This window comes from Nycticebus coucang, chromosome 9, assembly GCF_027406575.1.
Source record: "Nycticebus coucang isolate mNycCou1 chromosome 9, mNycCou1.pri, whole genome shotgun sequence".
In the NCBI taxonomy this organism is placed as follows: domain Eukaryota; kingdom Metazoa; phylum Chordata; class Mammalia; order Primates; family Lorisidae; genus Nycticebus; species Nycticebus coucang.
Window position 1 is genome coordinate 49,452,916 of NC_069788.1, and position 24,474 is coordinate 49,477,389.

A 24,474-nucleotide genomic window follows, 5' to 3' on the forward strand; every position below is an offset into this window, starting at 1 on the left:
GTTGTCCTTGTTGTTTAGCTGTAAGGGGCTGCATTTGAACCCGCCAGCCTCAGTGTATGTGGCCAGCTCCGTAACCACTGTGCTACAGGCGCTGAGCCACATTTAGCTCTTTCCATTTGCACTTTCCTCTCCATCTCTAGCTCACCTAGCTAGTTCAGGATTCGGTTACCTTATTGCCATACAAATGCTATGTGCTCCATCTCCCCTCACCACCTAATACCGCTACTAACCACTTACATTCTTATGTTCCAAATCTATCTCCCCAGTCTAAGAAAATTGGCCACATGGCTACATTCCCACACCTCCCAAATGGCTTTTTCTTCCTTTCCAGCCCAGGATCCATACTTTTCCTAGTTTTGAATAATGGTTCCCTAATTACTCAAACCATTAGTTTTCAAGGTCCACCTTCAGATCATCCTGTCAAATAAACAAGGCCTAGATAATCTTTCCCTTTGTTGAACATGTGGCAATTTACAACCTAGAATACTAGGTATCTAGCAATTAAATCATATTACATTGCACACTCACGCTTTATTTTCATTCTCTAACTAGACTATTAAGGAAGGCAGACCTTGTCTTTTCTCTTCTTGTATACCCCAGAGTACTGTGTATGTTGGAAGGATGATACGGTAATTTTTTTATTTTTTTTAAGAGACAGAGTCTCACTTTATGGCCCTCGGTAGAGTGCCGTGGCCTCACACAGCTCACAGCAACCTCCAACTCCTGGGCTTAAGTGATTCTCTTGCCTCAGCCTCCTGAGTAGCTGGGACTACAGGCGCCCGCTACAACGCCCAGCTATTTTTTGGTTGCAGTTTGGCCGGGGCCGGGTTTGAACCCACCACCCTCAGTATATGGGGCCGGCGCCTTACCGACTGAGCCACAGGCGCCGCCTGATACAATAATTTTTGCAAGGACTGAAACTCTGGTGCCTGACCACAGGGCAGAGCACACCCTCATTCGTGAAGTTAGCTTGGTCAGTGAAACACCCAAGTGTGCACGATGGAAGGTATGAATCACTTTCTCCTTTGTCTGAAGGGTTGGGGTAAAGGAGGCAGGCTCCTTAAACAGCAAACACTGTCTAAAGTGCTACGTAAGATTGCAAATTAGATCCATCTGTATTAGTGAAAAAGTGGAGATAATAAAACTGCTAGACTGAGGTCAGTTCCAACTCCCATGAATCTCTAAACCAGTGGTTTTCAACCTTCCTAATGCCGCAACCCTTTAATACAGTTCCTGTGTTGGGCGGCGCCTGTGGCTCAAGGAGTAGGGCGCCAGTCCCATATGCCAGAGGTGGCAGGTTCAAACCTAGCCCTGGCCAAAAAAAAAAAAAAAAAAATACAGTTCCTGTGGGTCGTGACCCACAGGTTGAGAACTGCTGCTTGAATAAGGACAGGGTGGCAGCAACTCCTTTATTTTTTCCCTTTGTAAAGGGAGATCCAAATTCAGCAGCATTCCTTTCCTGCCCCCCATACCCCAACCAGACAAGAGATGACAGGCACCAAATCCTGGGATAAGTGATGGCACAGGCTTCAGACACTTGTCTCTAGCTCTGAGCTTCAACAACTGTTTGTATCAGTAAGCCAGCATTAAATCCACCAGAAAAGAACACCACCACTCAAAAGATCAGGGGTCCAGGCTTGAAGCTTTAAGGTGGAGGCAGAGGCAGGCTTCTGAGTGATCAGGCTTGAGACAACATGTCACGTAAGCTTGGCTGGATGAAGTCATACAATAATGAAGGTGGTCACCTCTGTCTGTACAGAGGGATGCCAAGGATAAGGTCAACCCACTATCTCAAGAAAAGTGGAACAGATAAGTCTTTCAGAGAAATGGAAGCAAAGTGGCATCCTGGTCGCATCAAGTCAACATTCCATCTTCGTGTTCTCCAGTGGTCAGCTGCAGACCAGAGGCAGTCTTCCAAGGAGAGAGGGAGACAACTGGGGAATTCTAGGCCATGTAAGCTTGTTTCTTGGGAAACTTCCAGGAAGGAAAGCTCACTCCCGGGATCGGTTGACCATGACTTCACCCAGGGCCTCCAAAACCTCCCGCTTGTAGTCGTCAAAATCACCATCAATTTGGCTAACACTCTGCTCTTCCACCACCCACAGCTGGCAGTTGGTTTCTGTGATGAGTCGGGCATCATGGCTGACGACGATCACAGCTTTGAAGAAAGATAGCAAGAAAGGCACAGAGAATGAACAAAGAGGGAAATCAAAACATGACAGAAGGGAACCCTCTATGCTAATGGCCAATAAACTCATAAAAAATGCTCAACATCTGTGATTATCAGGGAAATGCAAATCAAAACCGCAATGAGGGGTCATCACCTGTAGCAGTGGTTACGGTGCCAGCCACATACACCCGGGCTGGCAGGTTCATACCCAGCCTGGACTACCTAAACAATGGACAACTGCAAGAAAAAAATAGCTGGGTATTGTGGTGGGCAGCTGTAGCCCCAGCTTCTTGGGAGGCTGAGGTAAGAGAATCGCTTGAGCCCAAGAGTTTGAGTTTGCTGTGAGCTGTGACACCACAGCAATCTACTGAGGGCAACATACTGAGACTCTGTCTCAAAATAAATAAATAAACAAACAAACCACAATGAGATTATCATCTAACTCCAATGAGAATGACTCTTACCAGCAAGTTCCAAAATAAGGGCTGGGCGCAGTGACTCATGCCTGTAATCCTAGCACTGTGGGAGGCTGAAGTGGAATGACGGCTTGAGCTCAGGAGTTCAAGACCAGCCTGAGCAAGAGTGAGACCCTGTCTCTACCGAAATAGAAAAATTATCTGGGCATTGTGGTAGGTACCTATAGTCTCTGCTATTTGGGTGGCTGAGATAGAAGGATGGCCTGAACCCAGGAGTCTAAAGTTGCTGTGAGCTAAGCTGATTGATGCCTTGATGCCACTGTACCTCGGGCAACAGAGTGAGACTCTGCCTTCTAAAAAAAAAAAAAAAAGGCCCCAAACAATAGTGGCATGGATGTGTAGAGAAAGGGACAGCAAACTAGTACAACCTCAATGGAAAGTAGTAGGAAGATACCTCAAAGAATTAAAAGTAGATGTATTGTTTGATCCATCAATCCCACTAGTAGGAAAAAAAGTTATTTTAGCAAATACTAAGTGTACTCAACACTAAACTGGAGCTTATCAATCAATACTTATGTGCACATTTGGAAGTAAAACTCAACAAAAATCAAACACAAGGGCTGGGCACACTGGCTCACATGAGTAATCCTAGCACTCTGGGAGGCCCAGGCAGGCGGAGCAAGACCGGCCTGAGCAAGAGCAAGAACCAATGTCTAAAAAACTAGCCAGGTGTTGTGGCAGGCACCTGTAGTCCCAATTACTCAGGAGGCTGAGGCAAGAGGATCATTTGAGCCCAAGAGTTTGAGGTTGCTGTGAACTATGATGATGCCATGGCATTATACCCAGGGTGACATAGTGTGACTTTGTCTCAAAAAAAGAAAAAAAAATCAAACAGGTGGGAAAGGAAGGCTATCCAGGTTAAGGGCACACTTACAACTTTGACTCAATCTATACAAAAACTAATTACATAATCGAGATATGTGTACTCTTTAATATTCTGAAATTAAAAAAAAAAAGAGAAGGGAGCCTTAGCCAAAGGTCAATATAGCTTATCCCCACGGAGAAGAAGGGCTTGTTGCTCTCAGTATGACTTACCACCCTTGTATTCGTTGATGGCTTCCCCCAGAGCATCAATAGACTCTATGTCCAGGTTATTGGTTGGCTCATCCTATGGAGGAGGAGGAATTCCATGAATGACACTGTAATTCTTACTTCCATTACTAGTATCCCCTTTCCCACAGTCCAGCCCCCTCACCAAGATAAGGACATCAGGTTCCCGACAGGCTAGCTCTGCAAACACAACTCGGGCTTTCTGACCACCTGTAGCAAAGGAAAAGGATAAAAGAAGGTTCATTCCTTTTTTAGTGCCTTACATTTCTGGGCCAGTATGTGTTTCAAGGCTGCCCTATTCCTGTTTCCCCACCTTTCTACCTCTAGGTACAGTTTATAGACAAGAATGATAAGGACCTCCTACCCAGTCCCCTAAAGTAGTACCAGAGAGCTTGCAGATCTGGATGGTGTGGGCATGACTTTCAAGGCCAAAGCGGCCCAGGCACTTTCGGGCATCCTGGTAGGGCAGGTTGAAGACCCGCTGCAGGTACTCAGTGGGCGTTTCCTCCATATGTAGCTGCTCTGCATATTGCTGGTTGAAGAAGCCAATTTTCTGCCCAAGAGGAGGGGGAGATGGTTGGTAAAAGTCATACTTCTACCAGATTTTCATTCCCTTATTCTCACAACGCCTACTTACCAGCCGATGGTTCTTTCTCATTTCTCCACGAGTCTGCAAGGAAAGAGCAAGTGGTAGGGACAAGGGGCTGGGTGCAGTGGCTCATGCCTGTAATCCTAGCACTCTGGGATGCTGAAGCAGATGGACAGCTTGAGCTCACAAGTTCGAGACCAGCCTGAGCAAAAGTGAAACCCTGTCTCTACTAAAATAGAAAAAAAGAAAAACTGAGGCAAGAGGATCACTTGAGCCCAAAGAGTTCGAGGTGCTGTGACACCATGGCCCTCTACCCAGGGCCATAGCTTGAGACTCTGACTCCAAAAAAAAAAAAAAAAAATCAAAGAGATGGGGAAAAGGGGCTGCAGCGATTTTTAGACAGTCTCACTAAATTGCCCTCGGTAAAGTACCGTGGCGTCACAGCTCACAGCAACCTCCAAGTCTTGGGCTTAAGCAATTCTCTTGCCTCAGCCTCCCAGTAGGTGGGACTACAGGCGCCCACCACAATGCCCGGCTATTTTTTTTTTTTGTTGTTGTTGCAGTTGTCATTGTTGTTTTAGCTGGCCCGGCTGGGTTCAAACCCGCCAGCCTCAGTGTATGTGGCCAGCATCCTCCCCACTGAGCTATGGGTACCGCTCCCATTTTTCTTTAAAAAGAAATGATAGGCACATCTCAAAGGACAGAAGGAAAAAGCTATGAAATGAAACATTAATATTGGTTACCTCAAGATTCTTCTACTGGCTTATGCAATGTCTAATCATTCTGTGATGGACATATGCTGTTTTATATACATGCATAATCAAACACATGTAAGGGTGCCCCCCATTCCAACTGATTCTCCTAGCTCTCCTCCCTCCATCCATCTAAACTCCTCCACAGCCCCTTTTAGGGAAATGAATCATCTATGATAACTTCTGTATTTAACTCTCCACAGCTGAAAAGCTCCCTGATTCTAGCCTATGGTGGGCAACTGTGTCTTCAGACTTCTCATGCTCTCCCCTGGCTGCACGACTCACCGGTGTCAGCTTGCCAGTTAGCAACAGGAGGAGAGTGCTCTTCCCCACGCCATTAGGGCCCACAATGCAAACTGTGAGAAGGAAGATACGTAGTCAGACTAACAAGCGCTCAGAGACTCTCCCTTTGGCTCCTGCTCCACGTCCCTGAACTACTGACAACTTACTCCTTGAGTCCATGTCGATGCCAAAGTCCAGGTTCTTAAAGAGCGATTTCTGGCCCTCATAGCCAAATGTCACACCTGAGAGCCAGGAAAAGAAACAATCTACATTCTTTTCAATGCCCCCAAAGGTCCCCCTGATGACCTGGGCTTTGAAAAAAGGAACAGTCCCAGCCTTAGTGGAGAAGTTGGGATGCACATGCTTGTGCTGGGAATCTGTGGCACTCACCATGCAGACCCAGCACAGGAGGGCTGAGTGGTGGGGGATTGGGGAAAGTAAAGCGAACAGTGTACTCCTTGGGGCGCTTCAGGAGCTCAGGCGCCTCCTGGGATTCCTCATCCTGGTTTTTCCGTCGGCACTTTTGCTGCTTTCGAGTCAGAGCTTCCTTTGTTTGCTTCTCCTAGAGAGGAGGAAAGGGAGAAATTCACACTCTGCACAGAATTCCCTGAAATGCAGGCTAGCTTCCCAGAGTCCCCCTTTTCCTCCAATGTCATGAAAGAAGGGCAGCCCCCAGTCCAGGAACTCCCTCGGTGCTCACTGCCTGCTTGGTGGACTTGCCCCCTGCCTTCAGCTCCTTTAGCTTTTTCTCCTGCTTCTCATACTGCTTCAGCAGTTCTTTCTGCTTCTGCTGGTACATCTTCTTGAAGGTCACTGTTGCAGAAAAATGGAATGGGCATCAACGGTTGCTCCTCTCCCAGCAGAGGACAGGGACTGGTGAGGATGGGGGTGGGCATCATTGTCAGAATTCTGACAAGATCTAGCTATTCTGAGGCAGAGTCTCACTTTGCTGCCCTGGGTAGAGTGCTGTGGCGTCACTGCTCACAGCAAACTCCAGCTCCTGGGCTCGGGTGATACTCTTGCCTCAGCCTCCCAAGTAGCTGGGACTATAGGTGCCTGCCACAACGCCCGGCTATTTTTTGTTGCAGTTTGGCCAGGGCCGGGTTTGAACCCGCCACCTTCGGTATATGGGGCTGGCGCCCTACTTGTTAAGCCACAGGCGCCACCCAGGATCTATTTTTTCTAAACATGTATTTGGATCCTCTCTCCCTTCCAAGCCTCTGTTTCTTTTCTTTTTTTTTTTTTTTGGTTTTTGGCCAGGGCTAGGTTTGAACCCGCCACCTCTGGCATATGGGACCGGCGCCCTACTCCTTGAGCCACAGGCGCCGCCCCCAAGCCTCTTTTTGAGGCTCCATCTTTTCCCTCCACCCATATACGATTGTACTTACTATAATTGCCCCTGTAGTAATGAAGCCGCTGAGCATCGAGATGGATGATATCAGTACAGACATCATCCAGGAAGCCCTGGTCGTGGGAGACAATAAGCAAGGTCTTCCGCCAGCCCTGGAGATAGCTGGGTTTTAGAGAGTGTGAGAATGTCATAATGGTGAAGTAAAGTCGGAGGAAGCAGACAGACAATGGGAATGGAATGGGGGCAGGGAGAGAAAGAAAAAGGTCTGGATTTCTCAGAGAAAGAGTGCTATCAAGGACAGGGTGGAGAACTAAAGGGAAGGAGGGCAGCGAGGGAAGGGGAAGGAAGCAGACTGCAAACAAATGATACAAACACTGTAATTAAGGGCAACGCACTTATTGAGCCAGATGACAGCGTTGAGGTCCAAGTGGTTAGTGGGCTCATCCAACATGAGCAGGGTGGGCTCCATGAATAGTGCCCTATAAGGTGGGGTAACAAAGTGTAGGGTCAGGGGAAGGAAGATTTTTCCTCAGAAAACCTCAGGGGAGGCCTCTGAGAGAAGCCTGGAATTATGAAAACTCCTGTCCAACCACTCCTCAGAGATGTTCCTGGGCAGGAGATATTGATGAGAACATATGCCACCAGGTAGGGAGAAAAATGGAGCGAGACCTTGAGTTCTCATAATATAAATAGCGAGGAGGGAGAAGCTGGCCTTGAACTTCCCCACTGGGCTTGAAATAATGGGAAGAAGGAAAAGGGCTCTGGTGGTCAACATTGAAAGGGAGGATGGTGATGTGGATGGCCCACCTGGCCAGGGAGACACGCATGCGCCAGCCCCCTGAGAACTTCTGTGTAGGCCGATTCTGCATCTCAGGGTCGAAGCCCAGGCCAGCCAGGATCCGTCGTGCTTTGGCCTCTGCAGCTGCTGCACCAGTAGCCCGTAATTCCTCATACACCTGGGAGGAGGGAGAAGAGGACACATGTTCAAGGGCCCCAAGAACACCCAAGTCTTAACCTGTGACCCTGCACCATCTCCTCTACCTTCTCTAGCCTCTCGGCAGCTGTGTCATCACCCCGTTCCAGCTGCCCCTGCAGCCGTCGCTCCTCTTCCAGCAGCTTCAATCGCTTGGTATCAGCTCGAAGAACAGCCTGTACCGCTGGTGTCTCATCTGCTACCACCTCTGGGGGTAGGAGGAGAACACTTAGCCTCAAAGACCAAGAGTTTCATTTCTTATTCCTTAAAATTCCATTTCTGGTCTGCCTCATCCTGCCCAGCTCTTTGCACTTGTTCCAAATAAAACATTTTCAAGCCCCTCTTTTGTTCTCCCTTCCTTTTTTCAGCCCACTTTTTCCAGTGCTCAGTCTCTCCCTGCTTCCATTGCTCCTATTATTGGATGGCTCTTCTACCCCAAGTGTCCAACCATCAAGCCCCTATTCTACCCTCTGGTCTCACCCTGCTCACACAGCAACACATCAATGTTGGGAGGGATGCTCAGGGCTCGGTTGGCAATGTGCTTGAGGAGTGTGGTCTTGCCCTTGCTGGGGAATGAAAGTCATTAGGACGAGGTCACCACTGAGAAAGCTTTGCTTCTCCCTCCAGCCCTTCCCCTTTTATACTTTCAGCCCCCTCCTCTCCTCACCCATTAGGTCCTACTAGCCCGTAACGGCGGCCAGCAACAATATACAGGTCTGCATTGACGAACAGCTCCTTGCCATGGGCCGAGATGCTAAACTTTTCCAGCTGCAGCCATCAGGAAAGGGGCGGCAGAGGGAAGAAAAAAGCACACGAGAATTCTTTCTTTGTGACACAAGCTGCAACTTCCTCCCTATAGGGAAGCCTCTGACAAACCAATTCCCAGCATAATCCCTTCCTTTCACCAGAGCCAGTCCCCTTCCCTGTCCACTGCTTCTAATGGGAGGCTCCCACATCCTAAATCGACCTAGTCTATTCCACCTTAGTTCCCTCCAAGGGTGGACACCTCTCTATTTCTATTGATTTTTCTATCTTCTTGCTCAAGGCAGGTCCCATGGTGTGGAAAACAACTTCAATTTGTCCTCCCAGTGAACTAACCCAATCATGTCCCACTTTGGTTGCCACAGCTTTCCGGGAAAGTAAGAAAACTAGCTCCCACCTAAACTAGGAGATGGAGAGTATTCCATTCAGACCTTACCTTGATGTCAGATGCATTTTCTAACATGGCTTGGCGAGAGGAAACCTCTGCCTGGGACACGGAGAAGTCATTTTCAGCAGCATTGGCTGCTTTTAATGAAGCCACCTGGCGCTCATACTCCATCTAATAACAAAGAAAAAACTGTGTAAAGCCATAGTCTACCAGTTACTCAACACCATGATATAGCCCATGTCGTAAAACACTGGGACAAGGCTCACAAAATGCAATTCTTATTACAATTGTAGCCCCTAAAGCTCTACTTCCAGTCACACAATCACATGTCCCCTAGTTGACATAAAAAATTCCCTTACTTTTGACCACTAAGAACCAGAGTAATACCTGTTTCTTCAGCTTTTTCTTCTCCTTTTTGCTAAGGTGAGCATAGGGATCATCTGCCTTAGAATCTCCTTCCTCCTCCTCTTCTTCTTCCCCTTCTCTTTCTTCTTCTGAACCCTGAAAAACCAAAAGTGGTAAATATTGGTAAAGAGACCAGTGGTAAAGAGACCCCTTTCAGAACTCAGATTTCGTATAATCTATCTCTCTACCCCCAAACTCAATAGCCAGCTTTTTCCTTTGCTACCCAGAGTCCTGAAATATCTTGGGATCCTAATTCATTGTCATTCCCAGGTCTCCTTGCAGTCTTTTATCAATTTCAGCCACCAGTAATGGCATAAAATGAATGGTATGAGTACTGTATATATGACATGTAACAATGTGTATGTCCCCATAAATATAATTTCTACCACAATAGTAACTGAAGGTTATATTCAAATTGAATTTCAAAAGAGTTTCATTTGTATCAAATGAGTTTCTATGGTTTACATGTTAACAAGAAAAGATCAGGTATCCCCAATATACAGTCACTGAGGAATCCAGCAGAATCACAGAATTAGAAAGTGCCAAAGGTTGGCTTGGCACCTGTAGCATAGTGGTTATGGCACCAGCCACACATGCACCGAAGCTGGCAGGTTTAAGCCCGGCTGGGCCAGCTAAACAACAACTGCAACAAGAAAATATTCGGGTGTTGTGGCAGGTGCCTGTAGTCCCAGCTACTTGGGACGCTGAGGCAAAAGAATCACTTAAGCCCAAGAGTTTGACGTTGCTGTGAGCTGTGGCACCACAGTAGTGTACTGAGGGCAACATAGTGAGACTTTATCTCAAAAAAAAAAAAAAAAAAAAAAAAAAAAAGTGCCAAAGGTATAGGGACCCTAGGTGGAAAGATATAGTCAAGGTCACACAGCTAGTGAATGGCAAAGCAGACCCAAATTGTCTGAAACTAACTTAACTCCAAGGCACTTTCCTCTCTGGATTGGGTGTTGCAAACTATGGCCCATGGGCCAAATCTGACTTGATGCCCTTTTTCTTTTTGAGAGAGAGTCTCACTTTTTCACCTCTAGTAGAGTGTTGTGGTGTCATAGCTCACAGCAACCTCAAACCCTTGAGCTCAAGAGATTCTCTTGCCTCAGCCTCCCAAGTAGCTGGGACTATAGGCGTCTGCCATTAATGCCTGGCTATTTTTAGAGATGGGGTCTCGCTCTTGCTCAGGCTGGTCTCAAATCTGTGAGCTCAAGCAATACACCTGCCTCGGCCTCGCAGAGTGCTGGGATTACAGGCGTGAGCCACCATGCCTGGCCTTGATGCCTTGTTATGTCCTGTGAACTCAAAATGGTTTTTGCATTTTCAAAGAGTTGTTAAAAAAAAAAAAAAAAAGAAAGAAAGAAAATCTCTATGACAGATTTTATGGGGCTTACAAAGCTCAAAGTACTTAACCACACACTCCTTTAGAGATAAAGTTTGCCAATTCTTGCTCTGGACGATAACAATATCCCCAGATCCTGACTCAAAATAGATGGTCAACTTAGAGTGGTTTAGCATACTAGGATCACAGGGCCCATCACCTTCTCCCAGCATCAAAATACACACCAGCTCTGTCTTCTTGGCTTTCTCCTTCCCTTGTTTGGGAGACTCTTTTTCTTTTTTCATTTCTTCTTCTTCATCCTCTTCATTGTCCAGAGCAGCAAATTTATTTTGAGGCTAACAGACCAAAGATAGTTTGATAAAATGCTTCAATTCCTGAGATCTGACACCTCCTCCTGCTAGTTACTCTCTCACCTTAGCCTTCCCTTTTGATTTCTCTTCCTTTCCCTTTTTGCCTTTGAGCCCAGGCTGTTGTTCCTCAGATACAGCCTGGAGGAGATACACACACAAAAATTAATTGCCACATTGTTCCTTTATATGCATTTCTTAGGGACTCTGCTATGTTAATTATACAGATTCTCCTCAATTTATAATAGGGTTATATTCTGACAAATCCACAGTAAGCCGAAAAAAGATTATCTTAAGTCAAAAGTGCATTTTGTCTATAGACATAACCCCATCATGTATCAAACAGTATTACAAATGAGGAACTGTAAGTCAGGCAAGTGTACAATGTGGGTAGGTGGTAGTAGTGCTGGAGGACTTTCTTAAGAGGGCAGATGCTGAGAAAAGATAAAGGACATGGGCTTGGAGAAGGAGGTCTGAAGAAAAGGGGAGGAGGAACAAAAAAAACAAAGGTTTCATCATGGACATAGTCAAAGTGGATGCCAAGACGTGATCAGGTTGATCTGAGAGCTATACATGGAAGAATCCCAGTGGAAGAGCAAAAACCTAAAAGCTTTTGTTTTAGACTCTGCATTTAAAGAAAATCATTGTGGATGTCTGACAGTGAAAAGAATATTTTTAGAAGGTGACTTTGACATTATAAGCAATAAAGATCTAGAAGAGCTAGTTTAAAAGCAGGAAATGACCACACCATCACCAGCATGTGCTAAATGAGGTGGGGCTGACCAACAGAGACAACATTTTCACCTTATTGATCCGATTCTTCTCTGGCTTGGCAGGCTTAGGAGGATGTTTTTCTTCTTCCTCTTCTTCCTCACTCTGATCCTGAATCAGGGCTGCAAAAACATTACCACCCTAGAGAATGACAGGACCACAGAAATCAGAGGGATGAGCAAGGTTGCACCCTCGGTGTCTCTGTTTACCATACAGATGCCTACCTTGGTCTTCTTACCCCCTCGGGGTATTGGGGCAGGTACTGAAATGACAAAGAGAAAAGATGAGATAAGGAAAGAGAATTACAGTAACTAGATCCTCATTTTAATCCAACTCAAACATTAAGGTATGAGGCATCACTCTTCGTGCTCATGGACTCTGGGTTCCCATTTCCCTTCAAGTTATTTACCCTCATCCTCCTCATCACTGGCTGGCACTGACAGTTTTTTAAGACGCTCCATGAGCTCTTTCTCCTCTCCATCATCATCCACATCCTTCTTCCGCCGGCCTTTTCGGGCATCTCGCTTCTTTTTTTGCTGCTGAAAAGAGTAAGAGAATGAAACCCAGGTCTCCTCTGTCTTTTTGTCCTACAGAAAGTTCCCCACCACCTGAATGAACCAATGAAGGCTGGAGAGGGGCTGTGAATCCCAGATGTTTCCAGGACTAGTGGGCTCCATGACACTTGTACCTGTTGCTGCTGCTGCTGCTGCTGCTGTTCCTTCTCCTTGAGCACTTTCTCTTCTTCCTCAGCCTGTTTATCTTCTACTGCCAGCTCTTCAAAGAACTATTAAGCAAGTTAAGAAATATGTAAATATGGCTCTAAGACCAATTAAGCCCCTTTCTGCGACGCATAGGCCCCTGGCCCTCCATTCCACCTTCATCTTTCCCCCAATCTTTTTTTTTTTTTGAGACAGAGCCTCAAGCTGTTCCCCTGGGTAGACTGCTGTGGCATCACAGGTCACAGGAACCTCCAACTCCTGGGCTCAAGCAAGACTCCTGCCTCCACCTCCCAAGTAGCTGGGACTACAGGTGCCCGGTTATTTTTTGGTTGCAGCCATCATTGTTGTTTGACAGTCCTGGGATGGATTTGAACCCACCAGCTCAGGTGTATGTGGCTGGCACCTTAGCCGCTTGAGCTATAAGCGCCGAGCCTTTCCCCCAGTCTTGACAAGATCTTTTCTCCTCCCTTGGACCTCCCATCTCCTTCACATGGCCTTTTATTTTGCTTGGAAACACCCACAGTTGGTTCTTGTCCTCAACCCTTATTTTCTCACCGTCTTTTTGGTCTTCTTGTCCTTCTTTCCTTTCTTCACCACTTTGTCTAAAAAGTTAAGCAGACATCATGAATGCTTATCCAAAAACTCTAAAACAGTTTGATCTCCTCTGCAAAGAGCTGAGATCTCTATCTTATTTTTCTAGCTCAACTATAACTTCAGACATTTGCACTGTTCCACGACACCTGAGGAAATAATCATTCCTATCTTCATTCATTCATCTGATAAGTATGTATTTACTTAATAGGTACCATGCGTCAGATACGCATTGTGCAAGTGTAGGAGATACAGCAGTGAACAAGACAACTGTGCTTTCTTCTGGACCTTATAGGTTTTACGAAGAAAGATTTTTAAATAGGGAATTAAGTACAAGTGCACTCAAGGTTCCAAAAGAAAAGATAAAGCTTACTTGGGGAAGGAAAAGAGGGGTGGCCTCATCTTTGCTATTGGCCTCCCTGAAGAGACTGCGGTTAAGCTAATAAGGTTAGTGAGGCACATGGTATGGTTCCAGTGCTGTGCACAGGACCAGTTGTGAGTAACCACACACGTAGAAACAGAGAAATGTTTTGTATGGTCAGGCTCAATGACTGGGGGTGGGGAGTGGGGGGTGGTGCAAAGTAAGACTGAAACAAGGGCTCTGTAATCAGGTTAAGGAATGGAGACTTTATTGTATGATAATTTTCACCCTTTAAAGCCTTAACTTGGCTTGGCACCTGTAGCTCAGGAAGCTAGGGTATCAACCACATACACCAGAGCTGGTAGGTTCAAATCCAACCTGGGCCAAAAAATAGCTGGGCGTTGTGGCAAGTGCCTGTAGTCCTAGCTACTTGGGAGGCTGAGGCAAGAGAATCGCTTGGGCCCAGGAGTTTGAGGTTGCTGTGAGCTGTGATGCCACAGCACTCTACAGAGGGAGACAAAGTGAGACTGTCTCTAAAAAAGAAATAAAAAATAAAGCCTTAACTCTCTGTCAGGCACAATGTATCACACCTGTAATCCTAGCAGTCTGGGAGGCCCAGGTGGGAAGACTGCTTGAGCTCAAGATTTTCAGACCAGTCTGAGCAACAATGAGACCTCATGTCTACTAAAATAGAAAAACTAGCCAGGCATTGTGGCAGATGCCTATAGTCCCAGTTACTTAGGAATAGGAGGCTGAGGCAGAAGAATTGTTTGAATCCAGCAATTTGGAGTTGCAGTGAGCTAGGCTGACACCACAGCACTTTAGCCTGGGAGAAAGAGCAACACTCTCAAAAACAAACAAACAAACAAAGTCTCCCTCTGGTTTCACAGTGAAGCCAGAATGGGAGGGAATAAGTATAGTGGGAATTCTGTTGAGAGGCCATAATAGTCTGTAGGGTGACAATGGTGGCTTGGTTTAGGGTGGTGGCAAGGAGAGGTAGTGAAGCAGAATTCACAGGGTAGGGAAAGAAGTGAAAAATAAATAACAGCACTCAGAGACAACTCCTATCTTTTTAGCCGTAAAATCAGCTGGCTAGTGGTACCATTTATTAACTCAGAAAATTGTAGAGGAATAGGTCCCCTCCTCTCCCTGCAAGAGGGAAGGGCTAAAAGAAGGTACTATGAATTCAGTTTGGTATATATTGTTTGTAAAATTTACAGAGCATGTAAATAGTTATCTGATAAGTCAGTGAACATCTGGGCTTATGCCCCACCTGCTGTGCTCAAACATTATAGCACGAATCAGCTTGTTCATACCTACTTGTCTGTGTGCCAGTCTTTCATCCTGGACAGTGACTTCAGCTTGTGCTCCCAGGGAGCAAAGTGAGAAGTCAGTAAGTTTACTAACCGAACAAATTCCAGTCTTCCCTGTCCATCCCTGTTTCCCTCAAGGCAGGGGACTATGTCTAACTCCCTCCATATACCTCACCATCATATTGGGAGGCAGTCACCAGCCTCATTTCTCCCATGGCCAGGCATATCTATTGTCCCTTCCAAACCATCCCCTTTATCCACTGCTAATTCCTGTAATCATTTAACTTAAAAAAAAAAAAAAAAATCTGACCACTGATCTGTGGTTTGCAGGTTCATGCTTCGAATACCCAAGACCAAGGACCTACTGAAGAAAGAAATTCTGGTAACATATTTTGGTGCCATCATCTGGGATTGAAGATCTGCGACAGGTAACATATTCTCACCAAAAGAACACCCCGCTGGGCTGTATTCTGAAGCATTTGGGACATGTTTGATTCCCCAGACACTGAAAAATGGTTTTCTTGGCCCAGGCACCCAGGCCTGACTTGCCAAGGATGAACAATGGCCACCAGAGAGTACTCTAAATTATGATACCATTTTTCAGTTAGATTTTTTTTTTTCTTTTTTGTAGAGACAGAGTTTCACTTTATGGCCCTTGGTAGAATGCCATGGCATCACACAGCTCACAGCAACCTCAAACTCTTGGGCTTAAGTGATTCTCTTGCCTCAGCTTCCCAAGAAGCTGGGACTATAGGCGCCCGCCACAACACCCGGCTATTTTTTTGTTGCAGTTCGGCCAGGACCGGGTTTGAACCCGCCACCCTTGGTATATGGGGCCGGCGCCTTACAGACTGAGCCACAGGTGCCGCCCAGTTAGATCTTTTTTTGTAAACAAGAATAGAAGTGGTCTCAAGTACCCTACGTGAAAGCTTTCTTTTTTCTCAGAGACAACCCCAAACTGTGTAAAACCTGTCAGATAGATACAGCTCTTCTGGATGTAGTAACTTCCCAAATGACCAGAGATTCCTGAGAGAGGTTAGTTCAAACCCACCATCTACTTCTCCGGCACCTTCCTCCATATCTTTAGAAAACCCCAAGAAAGGGCCTGGCGCCCACCACAAACACCTGAGCTGGTGGGTTCGAATCCAGCCCAGGCCTGCCAAACAAAAAATAGCCAGGTGTTATGGGGGGGGCACCTGGAGGCAGGAGAATCGCTTGAGCCCAGGAGCTGGAGGTTGCTGTGAGTTGTGATGCCATGGCACTCTACCCAAGGTGACAGCTTGAGGCTTGGTCTCAAAAAAAAAAAAAAAAAAAGGAAAACCCCGAGAAAGAATCTATTTGAAGAGTTTCTTCTGGTCCTGTTGGGACAGCCAGAAAGCAACTGTATCCTGCTTTGTGACCCTGGGTCGAGATTGCAGGTGGTGAAAGGGAAAATGTAGATGATATTATCAGGCTACCAGCAATAGAAAGAGTTCCAGTCCAAGACCTGAATTATTTGTGGAATTCCAGATCAGCCTCTCTCCAGAGAAACCCTAAATGCACCCCTTTATCACTGTCCATCTTCAGCAGGAAGCAGTCTGGAGCAGTCTGTGCCCTTTTTCCCCTAAGGGTAGTTAGAGCTTCTATCCGGAGAGGGAGGAATGATAATAGGGTTCCCCTACTCAGAGCTGGACAGCCCACATTCTGTAGGCCCAGTTGAGCTCAGAAATCAGACCCCTATCTCTGGGCACAAATAGGCTGCTCTTTCCAGGCCACACCCTCTGGGCTCTGGCAAGGTCAGGAACAAAGCAGCCTGAAATGTTTTGGGTGGCTCCACCTTGAGTAGGGAGCACACACCCTAATCCCTTCCTTAACACAAAACTACAAAGACCTAATAACCCAGTCCCAGGGGAAAGACTGCACTCATTCATTCATTCACTCATTTGTTAATACACTCATTAACTTAGAAAAGGTTTTTCCACCTATAAAACCCCTAGACAAAGGACCCATGTGGAAGCCTTCCGACTTGAGTCTTTCCCTCTGCAGAAGCTCTGGTGCTTTTTTATTCCTGTATTCCTTTCTGTCTAATAAAATCCTATCTTACGAGGAAAAAAAAAAAAAGGCATCTTGCTATCTACTACTTTAAGTGTTCTTAGACCAGAATTCCATGTATTCCACAGTAATCATTTAATTCACAAAAAGTTTTACAGAGTACCTACTGTGGCGGAAAAATGGAGATAACAAAGGACAATCCTTATAGTTTAGGGCCCCACAAAGTAAAAGATCCCTTTCCAATTTTTCTTGTTTCCCTACCCATACCTCTGTTTTGGACGCTTGACTTTTTCCTGACCCTTGACTAAGTCCCAGGCATGCTTACATGACTTTGCTTAATCTGTATCCTCCACCCAGAACACATTTCAAAGTCTGAGCTCAGAACTGAGTGACTAGTGTGATGGAGTTGGAAAGATGTGCAGGATTAATAATAAAAGGCTTTGGCTCGGCACCCGTAGCACAGTGGTTACAGCACCAGCCACATACAACAAGACTGGTAGGTTTGAACCCAGCCCGGGGCCAGCTAAATGATGACAACTGAAACAAAAAAATAGCCGGGCATTGTGTTAACCAGCTGAGGCAAGAGAATTGCTTAAGCCCAAGAGTTTGAGGTTGCTGTGAGCTGTGACACCACAGCACTCTACTGAGGGTGACATAGTTAGACTCTGTCTCAAAAAAAGAAAAAATAAAGCAATAAAAGGCTTTAGGGCAGCGCCTGTGGCTCAGTCAGTAGGGCGTTGGCCCCACATACGGAGGGTGGTGGGTTCAAACCCAGCCCAGCCAAACTGCAACAAAAAAATAGCCAGGCGTTGTGGTGGCCCCTGTAGTCCCAGCTACTCAGGAGGCTGAGGCAAGAGAATCACCTAAGCCCAGGAGTTAGAGGTTGCTGTGAGCTATGTGACGCCATGACACTCTACCGCGGGTGACAAAGTAAGACTGCTTCTACAACAACAACAAAAAAAAATAGCCGGGCGTTGTTGCGGGCGCCTGTAGTCGCAGCTACTCCGGAGGCTGAGGCAAGAGAATTGCTTAAGCCCAGGAGTTGGAGGTTGCTGTGAGCTGTCTGAGGCCACGGAACTCTACTGACGGCCATAAAGTGAGACTCTGTCTCTACAAAAAAAAAAAAAAGGCTTTATATGCTATTCCAGAGAGTTTAAACCTAAAGATGTTAAGGGGGAAGACTCACTGAAATACATAAAAGGAATTGCACGATTAGTTTACCTCAACAATACTGAGGAGTGACTGACTCATTCCAGACAGTCATTTCTCCCCAGGACTAACGGACACACCATCTCTCCTTCAACTCTCTTTTACATTTTAAACATCACTTTCATCCACCTGACCTGACCAGGTAGAGAGGGGAAAAGTCTGTACCCAGGTTCAATTGTGTGAAAGTATAATCCCTAAGGAAGTGAAAAAGGTTAAGTGTATGATTATGGCTATACTGTGTCTTTCATCTCTCCTGCTCTCTCAGCTCTTCCCCTTTAGTAGTATATTGCTTAAACTGCTCCTTCAAAGCAAATGAGGACTTTCCTTAACTATATACCACAACCCTCCCTCCATTACTGTTTTCTTTCTTTTTTTGAGACACAGAGTATCTGTCATCTGGGCTAGAGTGCCATGGCATCAACCTAGCTCACAGCAATCTCAAACTCCTGAGTTCAAGCAATTCTCCTGCCTCAGCCTTCTGAGTAGCTTGGACTACAGGTGCCTTCCACAACACTCAGCTAATTTTTCTATTTTTAGTAGAGATGAGGTCTCACTCTTGCTCAGGCTGGTCTCAAACTCCTGAGCTCAATCAATCCTTCTGGCTCAGCCTCCCAGAATGCCAGGGTTATAGGCATGAGCCACCCCACCTAGTCACCCTTACTATTTTCTATCCTTGTCTTTACAGAGTCTCAAAAGTATAATTCACACAAGCTCCACTACCTCATCTCGTATTCCTTTTTAACCACATTACAATCTGATCTGGCTATCATCTCCTAATAAACACTACTTTTGCCAAAGTTGCCACTGACCCCCTAGTCCCTCAACCCCCAAAGTATTTTTCTGTTCCTGTTTTCCTTGACTTCTCTACAGCATTCCATGCTGCCTACTTCTTATTCTCCTCTCCTGCCATTATTTGATTTTGGGGATCCTACTTGCTGCTGGCTTGCCTCTGGTTTCTCTGGCTGCTTGCCTTTCTCGATCTCATCTCCTTAGTTGTCTTCTTTGCCTGCTTCCCTTTATGAAGTGAGTTTCTTGTGGATTTCCGCCTTATACCTCTTTTTACTCTAATCTGCATATACTCTCCAGGAGATTGCTCCAGATGCAATTGCTCCTACTATACTTGCCCAAATCTTTACTTCTACTCTAGATTTATCTCTCTGCGGCTACTAAACTCTGTCCTTGTCATCTTCTTTTCGAAATTCCTCAGAAATCTCCAACTTGGCATACAAAAGCTGACTATATTTCTTCCTACTTCCCACCCTACAGCCCATTACCACTGTCAATTGATAGTCTACTACTAGGCCGGGTTTGGTGGCTCACACCTGTAGTCCTAGCACTCTGGGAGCCTGAAGCAGTTGGATCACTTGAGCTCAGGAGTTAGAGATCAGCCTGAGCAAGAATGAGACCAGTCTCTGCTAAAAATAGAAAAAGAGGGCAGCACCTGTGGCTCAGTCGGTAAGGCGCCGGCCCCATACACCGAGGGTGGCGGGTTCTAAACCCGGCCCCGGCCGAACTGCAACAAAAAAATAGCCGGGCGTTGTGGCGGGCGCCTGTAGTCCCAGCTGCTTGGGAGGCTGAGGCAAGAGAATTGCTTAAGCCCAGGAGTTGGAGGTTGCTGTGAGCTGTGTGATGCTACGGCACTCTACCCAGGGCCATAAAGTGAAACTCTGTCTCTACAAAATAAATAAATAAAGAAAGAAAAAGAAAAAGGCCAGGTACAGTGACTCACATCTTTAATCCTAGCACTCTGGGAGGCTGAGAGAGGTGGATTGCTTCGAGCTCTGGAGTTTGAGACCAGTCTGAGCATGAGCAAGACCCAAATCTACTAAAAATAGAAGAACTAGCTGGGCACCTGTAGTCCCAGCTACTGAGGAGTGTGAGGTGAGAGGATCTCTTGAGCCCAAGAGTTTGTGGTTCCTGTGAGCTATACCTTAGTGCTCTACACAGGGTGACAGAGTGATGATACACTGTCTCAAAAAAGTCCAGGAGTTGGAGGTTGCTGTGAGCTGTGATGCCACTGCACTCTACCCAGGGCGACAGCTTGAGGCTGTCTCAAAAAAAAAATCTGGGCATCATAGCAAGTGAAAAAAAAAAATAGTCTACTACCCACTTACTCACTGAGTTACTTAAGGGAATGTCATTTCTTTTTTTTAGAGACAGAGTCTCACTTTATCACCTTTGGTAGAGTACTGTGGTGTCACACAGCTCACAGCAAGCTCCAACTCCTGGGCTTAGGCGATTCTCTTGCCTCAGCTTCCCGAGTAGCTGGGACGATAGGCACCTGCCACAACGCCCGGCTATTTTTTGGTGGTAGTTGTCATCGTTTGGCAGGCCCGGGCTGGATTCGAACCCGCCAGCTCTGGTCTATGTGGCTGGCGCCCTAGCCGCTGAGGTACAGGCGCTGAGCCTCAGGTGGATGTTTTATTAAAGAGTCCATGAGGCTTGGCGCCTGGAGTTCAGCGTGTAGGGTGCCAGGGACATACACGGGGGGTTCAAATCCAGCCCAGGCCTGCCCAACAGCAATAACAACTACAACCCAAAAAAATAGCCGGGCGTTGTGGCGTGGCAGACGCCTGTAGTCCCAGCTCCTTGGGAAGCTGAGGCTAGAGAATCGCTTAAGCCCAAGAGTTTGAGGTTGCTGTGAGCTGTGACGCCACGGCACTCTACCGAGGGTGACATAGTGAGACTCTGTCTCAAAAAAAAAAAAAAGAAAAAAGAAAAGAAAAAAAAAGTACCCCATGAAAGAGTCACTCTTTCTGGAGAAGTAAGTGGGATTACAGGCTCCCTAGCTGTGTGCGCGCACAGGAGGCAGCCTCGTCACGGTTTATGTATTCCCGTGTGGTGGGGAGAATGTTCAAAAAGAAAGCAGGACGCTTTCATTTCTCTCCATCTCTGCCTCGGTACCATATGTTCTTCCTTTTCTGTTTGCCCAGTCCTACTTAAGGTCACGTGCAACACCCAGGTTCATTTCCTCTCGCCCCCACTCTAATCCCACTCCCGCCAGGGCAAACTCCGCGCAGGTCCACGATACGCATGCGCAATAGATCACGCAGGGGCCCGGCCAGTCTCGTGTCCGGTGACCCTCTCCTAAGACGCTTGCACTCTCCGCTCTCGTCTCTTTCACCTCCCGTTTCCTTTCTGCCTATCAGCCTCACCTCCTGGGCTCGTGCTCTCTCCGTCCCCGATCCACTCGGGCTCCGGCGGCTGCTGCTTGGGACCCTTCGGCATCGCTGTGGCAGTTACGGATACTGTGGCAGCGCCCGGTGCTATTTCCGCTTCCGGAGGCATGGACCCTCGAATGGGGCGGGCCGTCCTACGCCCGCCCCCGCCTCCACCGGAGTGAGGCACCCGTGCGAGCTACGCGGTCATCTTGGGGGCGTGACAGCAGCCCGCTGGAGGCGTGGCTTTTAATGACAGGGCGGGGCTGGCGTCCACCAGTTCGCGTCGCGTCCGCAGAGCATTATGATAGTCTAGAAAGCCTAACCTGGTTATCTTGCGACGCTGCGAGACTAAAGGAATGAACATAATAATTTCCTACTAATATGAAAGAGTTGAAGCATACTACTTTTTTAAAGCAGGTGCTATCTTCTACCTTACATTTACGTCTGGTCAAAGGCAGAAAGGACAACATGGTGCATCGACTAAGGAAAAGGTCTTGTGATGCGTCACAAAATCCCGAAGAGTACAATTGTCAACGAAGAAGTGTAGCCCAGGCAGCAGGCAGAAATTACGGTGCGATGGAGCTTGGATTCACTTTTTTCTGGGGAGGGAGGGGGGTAACATCTTTATGCCGTATAATTGACATAAGAAAAACTGCACACACGGCTCGGCGCCCATAGGACAGTGGTTATGGCGCCAGCCACATACACCAAGGCTGGCCGGTTCAAATCCAGCCTGGGCCAGTTAAAATAATGACAACTGCAATAAAAATAACCGGGCGTTGTGGCGGGCGCCTGTAGTCCCAGCTACTTGGGAGGCTGAGGCAAGAGAATCACTTAAGCCCAAGAGTTTGAGGTTGCTGTGAGCTGTGACGTAACAGCACTCTACCGAGGGTGACATAGGGAGACTGTCTAAAAAAAGATAAACTGCACACACAATAAAATGACATATAATAAACTGCAAAGTGTACACTTTGATAAGTTTTGACATGCATAAACTCACTAAACCATCATGGCAGTCAAGATTTGTGTTAATTCCCACAGCTGAATAAAGCCACTCAGGTGGAATGTGGTGGGGGGGAAAGATTTGGGTTTACTTCTAACTCCGCCACTTACGAATAGATACGGGAGCCTTAGCAAGAGCTCCAGTAGCTCTGTAAGCTCTCCTTAAACCATTACAATCATGCTTTTGTCCCCCACCATAGCCTGAATTCACTTTTACCAAGGTCAAGAGATCAGGGGCCAGTTCTCTGAACTTATCCTACTCACTCTCCCAGCAACTTGTGATACTCTTGATAACTCTATACTTCCTTTGTTTTCTTCAGAGACACTGGTCTCTACAGGTTTCCTTTTCATTTCATGGGCTGCTACCTTACTCCTCCCTTCAGGCGTGTCCAACCTTTTTACTTCTCTGCTTCACATTGGAAGAAGAGTTGTCTTGGGGCACACATTAAGTACACAAACACGAATGAAAGCTGGTGAGCAAGCGATATCTGACACTACAGATATGCAAAACAGTTCTCACATAAACTGTATGTGGCGCACAGGCTATAGGTTGGACACCCCTAGTTAAGTGCATCAGGGCTCAATCTTTGAAATTCTTTATTTAGATGTCTCATCTGTGTCTCATGACTTTAAAACTACCTGTAACTGATGAAGGTTCCCACATATCTCTTGCTTGCCCCAACTTCTGCCCGGAGCTCCAGACTCATGAATCCAATGTTTACGGGACATTGTCTCTGAGATCTCTAATAAATACCTCTAACTAATATACACAAAATGGAGCTCTTGATTTTACTCCTAAAGCCTATGTCTCTTCCAGCCTTCCCTACATCAAGAAATTGCACTGCCTTTCATCCAGTGATATGGGCCAAAACTAGAAGGTTATCTGCTTTCTTCATTTCCCCTCCCCTAACATCAGCAAGCCATAGCTGCCTCATTCATTCATTTAATTTTTTCAACAAAAATATTTATTGAGTGTATGGCATGTGCCAGGCACTTCTAGGCCCTTGAGATACCACTAAATAAAAATCTCTGCTAACTTTCCTAGCAGGTGAAAAAATTCTATAGATAAAAAATATATAGATTAAGGTAAAAAGTATCAAGAGGGCAGGTTATAGTACTAAATAGACTCTTCATAAGGTCTTAGTGAAGTGAAATTCAAAAAATCCCTAGAAGAAGGTGAGTTTTAGCTAGAAGAGCCGTTCTAGCAGAAGAACAGCTCTTTTTATGGTTTATGAAAGGAGTGTACTTGACATATATGAGGAACAAACAGCAGGAGGCCAGTGTGGCTAGAGTGGGATGAGTGAGCAACAATTGTGGGAAAGGCCAAAAGAAAAGTAAAGCAAGGCCAGGTGAGGTGGTTCATGCCTATAATCCTAGCACTCTGGGAGGCCAAGGAGGGTGGATTGCTTGAGCTCACGAGTTTGAGACCAGCCTGAGTAAAAGCGAGACCCTTTCTCTACTAAAAATAGAAAAACAGGCAAGAGGATTGCTTGAACCCGAATTTGAGGTTGCGGTGAGCTATGACATCACAGCACTCCACCTGGGGCAACAGTTTGAGACTCAAAAAAAAAAAAGTAAAGCAAGGCTTGGCGCCTGTAGCACAGTGGTTAAGGCACTGGCCACATGCACCGAGGCTGGCGGGTTTGAGCCCAGCCCGGGCCAGCTAAACAACAATGACAACTGCAACAAAAAAATAGCCAGGTGTTGTGGTGGGCGCCTGTAGTTCCAGCTACTTGGGAGGCTGAGGCAAGAGAATCATCTAAGCCGAATAGCTGGAGGTTGCTGTGAGCTGTGATCCCACAGCACTCTACCAGGGGAGACAAAGTGAGACTCTGTCTCTAAAAAAAAAATACATATATATATGTATGATGTATAGACATTTTTTGAGACAGTCTCACTCTGTCGCCCTCGATGGAGTGCTGTGGTGTCATTATAGTTCACAGCCATCTCAAACTCTTGGGCTCAAACAGTCCTCTTGCTTCAGCCTCCGGAGTAGCTAGAACTACAGGCACCTACCACAATACCTGGCTAGTTTTTCTATTTTTAGTAGAGATGGGGCCTTGCTCCTGCTCAGGCTGGTCTTGATCTCCTGAGCTCAAGCAATTCACCCACCTCAGCCTCCCAGAGTGCTCGGATTACAGGTATGAGTCATCACATCTGGCCTCAAGCTGTATTATATATATATATATTTTTTTTTTTTTTTGTAGAGACAGAATCTCACTGTGCGGCCCTCGGGTAGAGTGCCGTGGCGTCACACTGCTCACAGCAACCTCTAACTCTTGGGCTTACGTGATTCTCTTGCCTCAGCCTCCCGAGCAGCTGGGACTACAGGCGCCCGCCACAACACCCGGCTATTTTTTTGTTGTAGTTTGGCCGGGGCTGGGTTTGAACCCGCCACCCTCGGCATATGGGGCCTGCGCCCTACTCAC

General features: G+C 46.6%; 1 protein-coding gene across 4 annotated transcripts; it reads right to left on the reverse strand.

Moving 5' to 3' along the window:
- Positions 1-1,388: 1,388 nt before the first annotated feature.
- ABCF1 (ATP binding cassette subfamily F member 1) lies at positions 1,389-21,210 on the reverse strand. 4 transcript variants are annotated; one of them, XM_053602940.1, is made up of 25 exons: positions 21,038-21,210; positions 12,933-12,979; positions 12,347-12,442; positions 12,068-12,197; positions 11,883-11,920; positions 11,692-11,799; positions 10,954-11,028; positions 10,765-10,875; positions 9,181-9,294; positions 8,842-8,964; positions 8,311-8,411; positions 8,124-8,209; positions 7,712-7,851; positions 7,478-7,626; positions 7,066-7,149; positions 6,708-6,832; positions 6,020-6,132; positions 5,710-5,881; positions 5,487-5,561; positions 5,323-5,393; positions 4,334-4,366; positions 4,081-4,249; positions 3,842-3,906; positions 3,682-3,754; positions 1,389-2,158 (listed from the first exon to the last, which is right to left on the reverse strand). In XM_053602940.1, the coding sequence occupies exons 1-25, from the start codon at positions 21,168-21,170 to the stop codon at positions 1,992-1,994; spliced, it is 2,598 nt and encodes an 865-aa protein (XP_053458915.1). In that variant the 5' UTR covers positions 21,171-21,210; the 3' UTR covers positions 1,389-1,991. The 4 variants fall into 4 exon arrangements, with proteins under 4 accessions (XP_053458915.1, XP_053458916.1, XP_053458914.1 ...); XM_053602941.1 differs by having other exon boundaries at positions 12,068-12,194; positions 21,038-21,187; XM_053602939.1 differs by having other exon boundaries at positions 12,068-12,194; positions 12,341-12,442; positions 21,038-21,187.
- Between the last annotated feature and the right edge of the window lie 3,264 nt (positions 21,211-24,474).

What these genes read in the sequence shown, in the direction of transcription:
- ABCF1 (XM_053602938.1), bottom strand. Translation starts at nt 21,170, where the DNA reads ATGCCTCCGGAAGCGGAAATAGCACCGGGCGCTGCCACAGTATCCGTA. An exon ending in AGAGAGCACGAGCCCAGGAG is followed by an intron (nt 12,980 to 21,037) that starts GTGAGGCTGATA and finishes TTAACTTTTTAG; the next exon opens with ACAAAGTGGTGAAGAAAGGA. An exon ending in ATGCGTGTCTCCCTGGCCAG is followed by an intron (nt 7,150 to 7,477) that starts GTGGGCCATCCA and finishes CCCACCTTATAG; the next exon opens with GGCACTATTCATGGAGCCCA.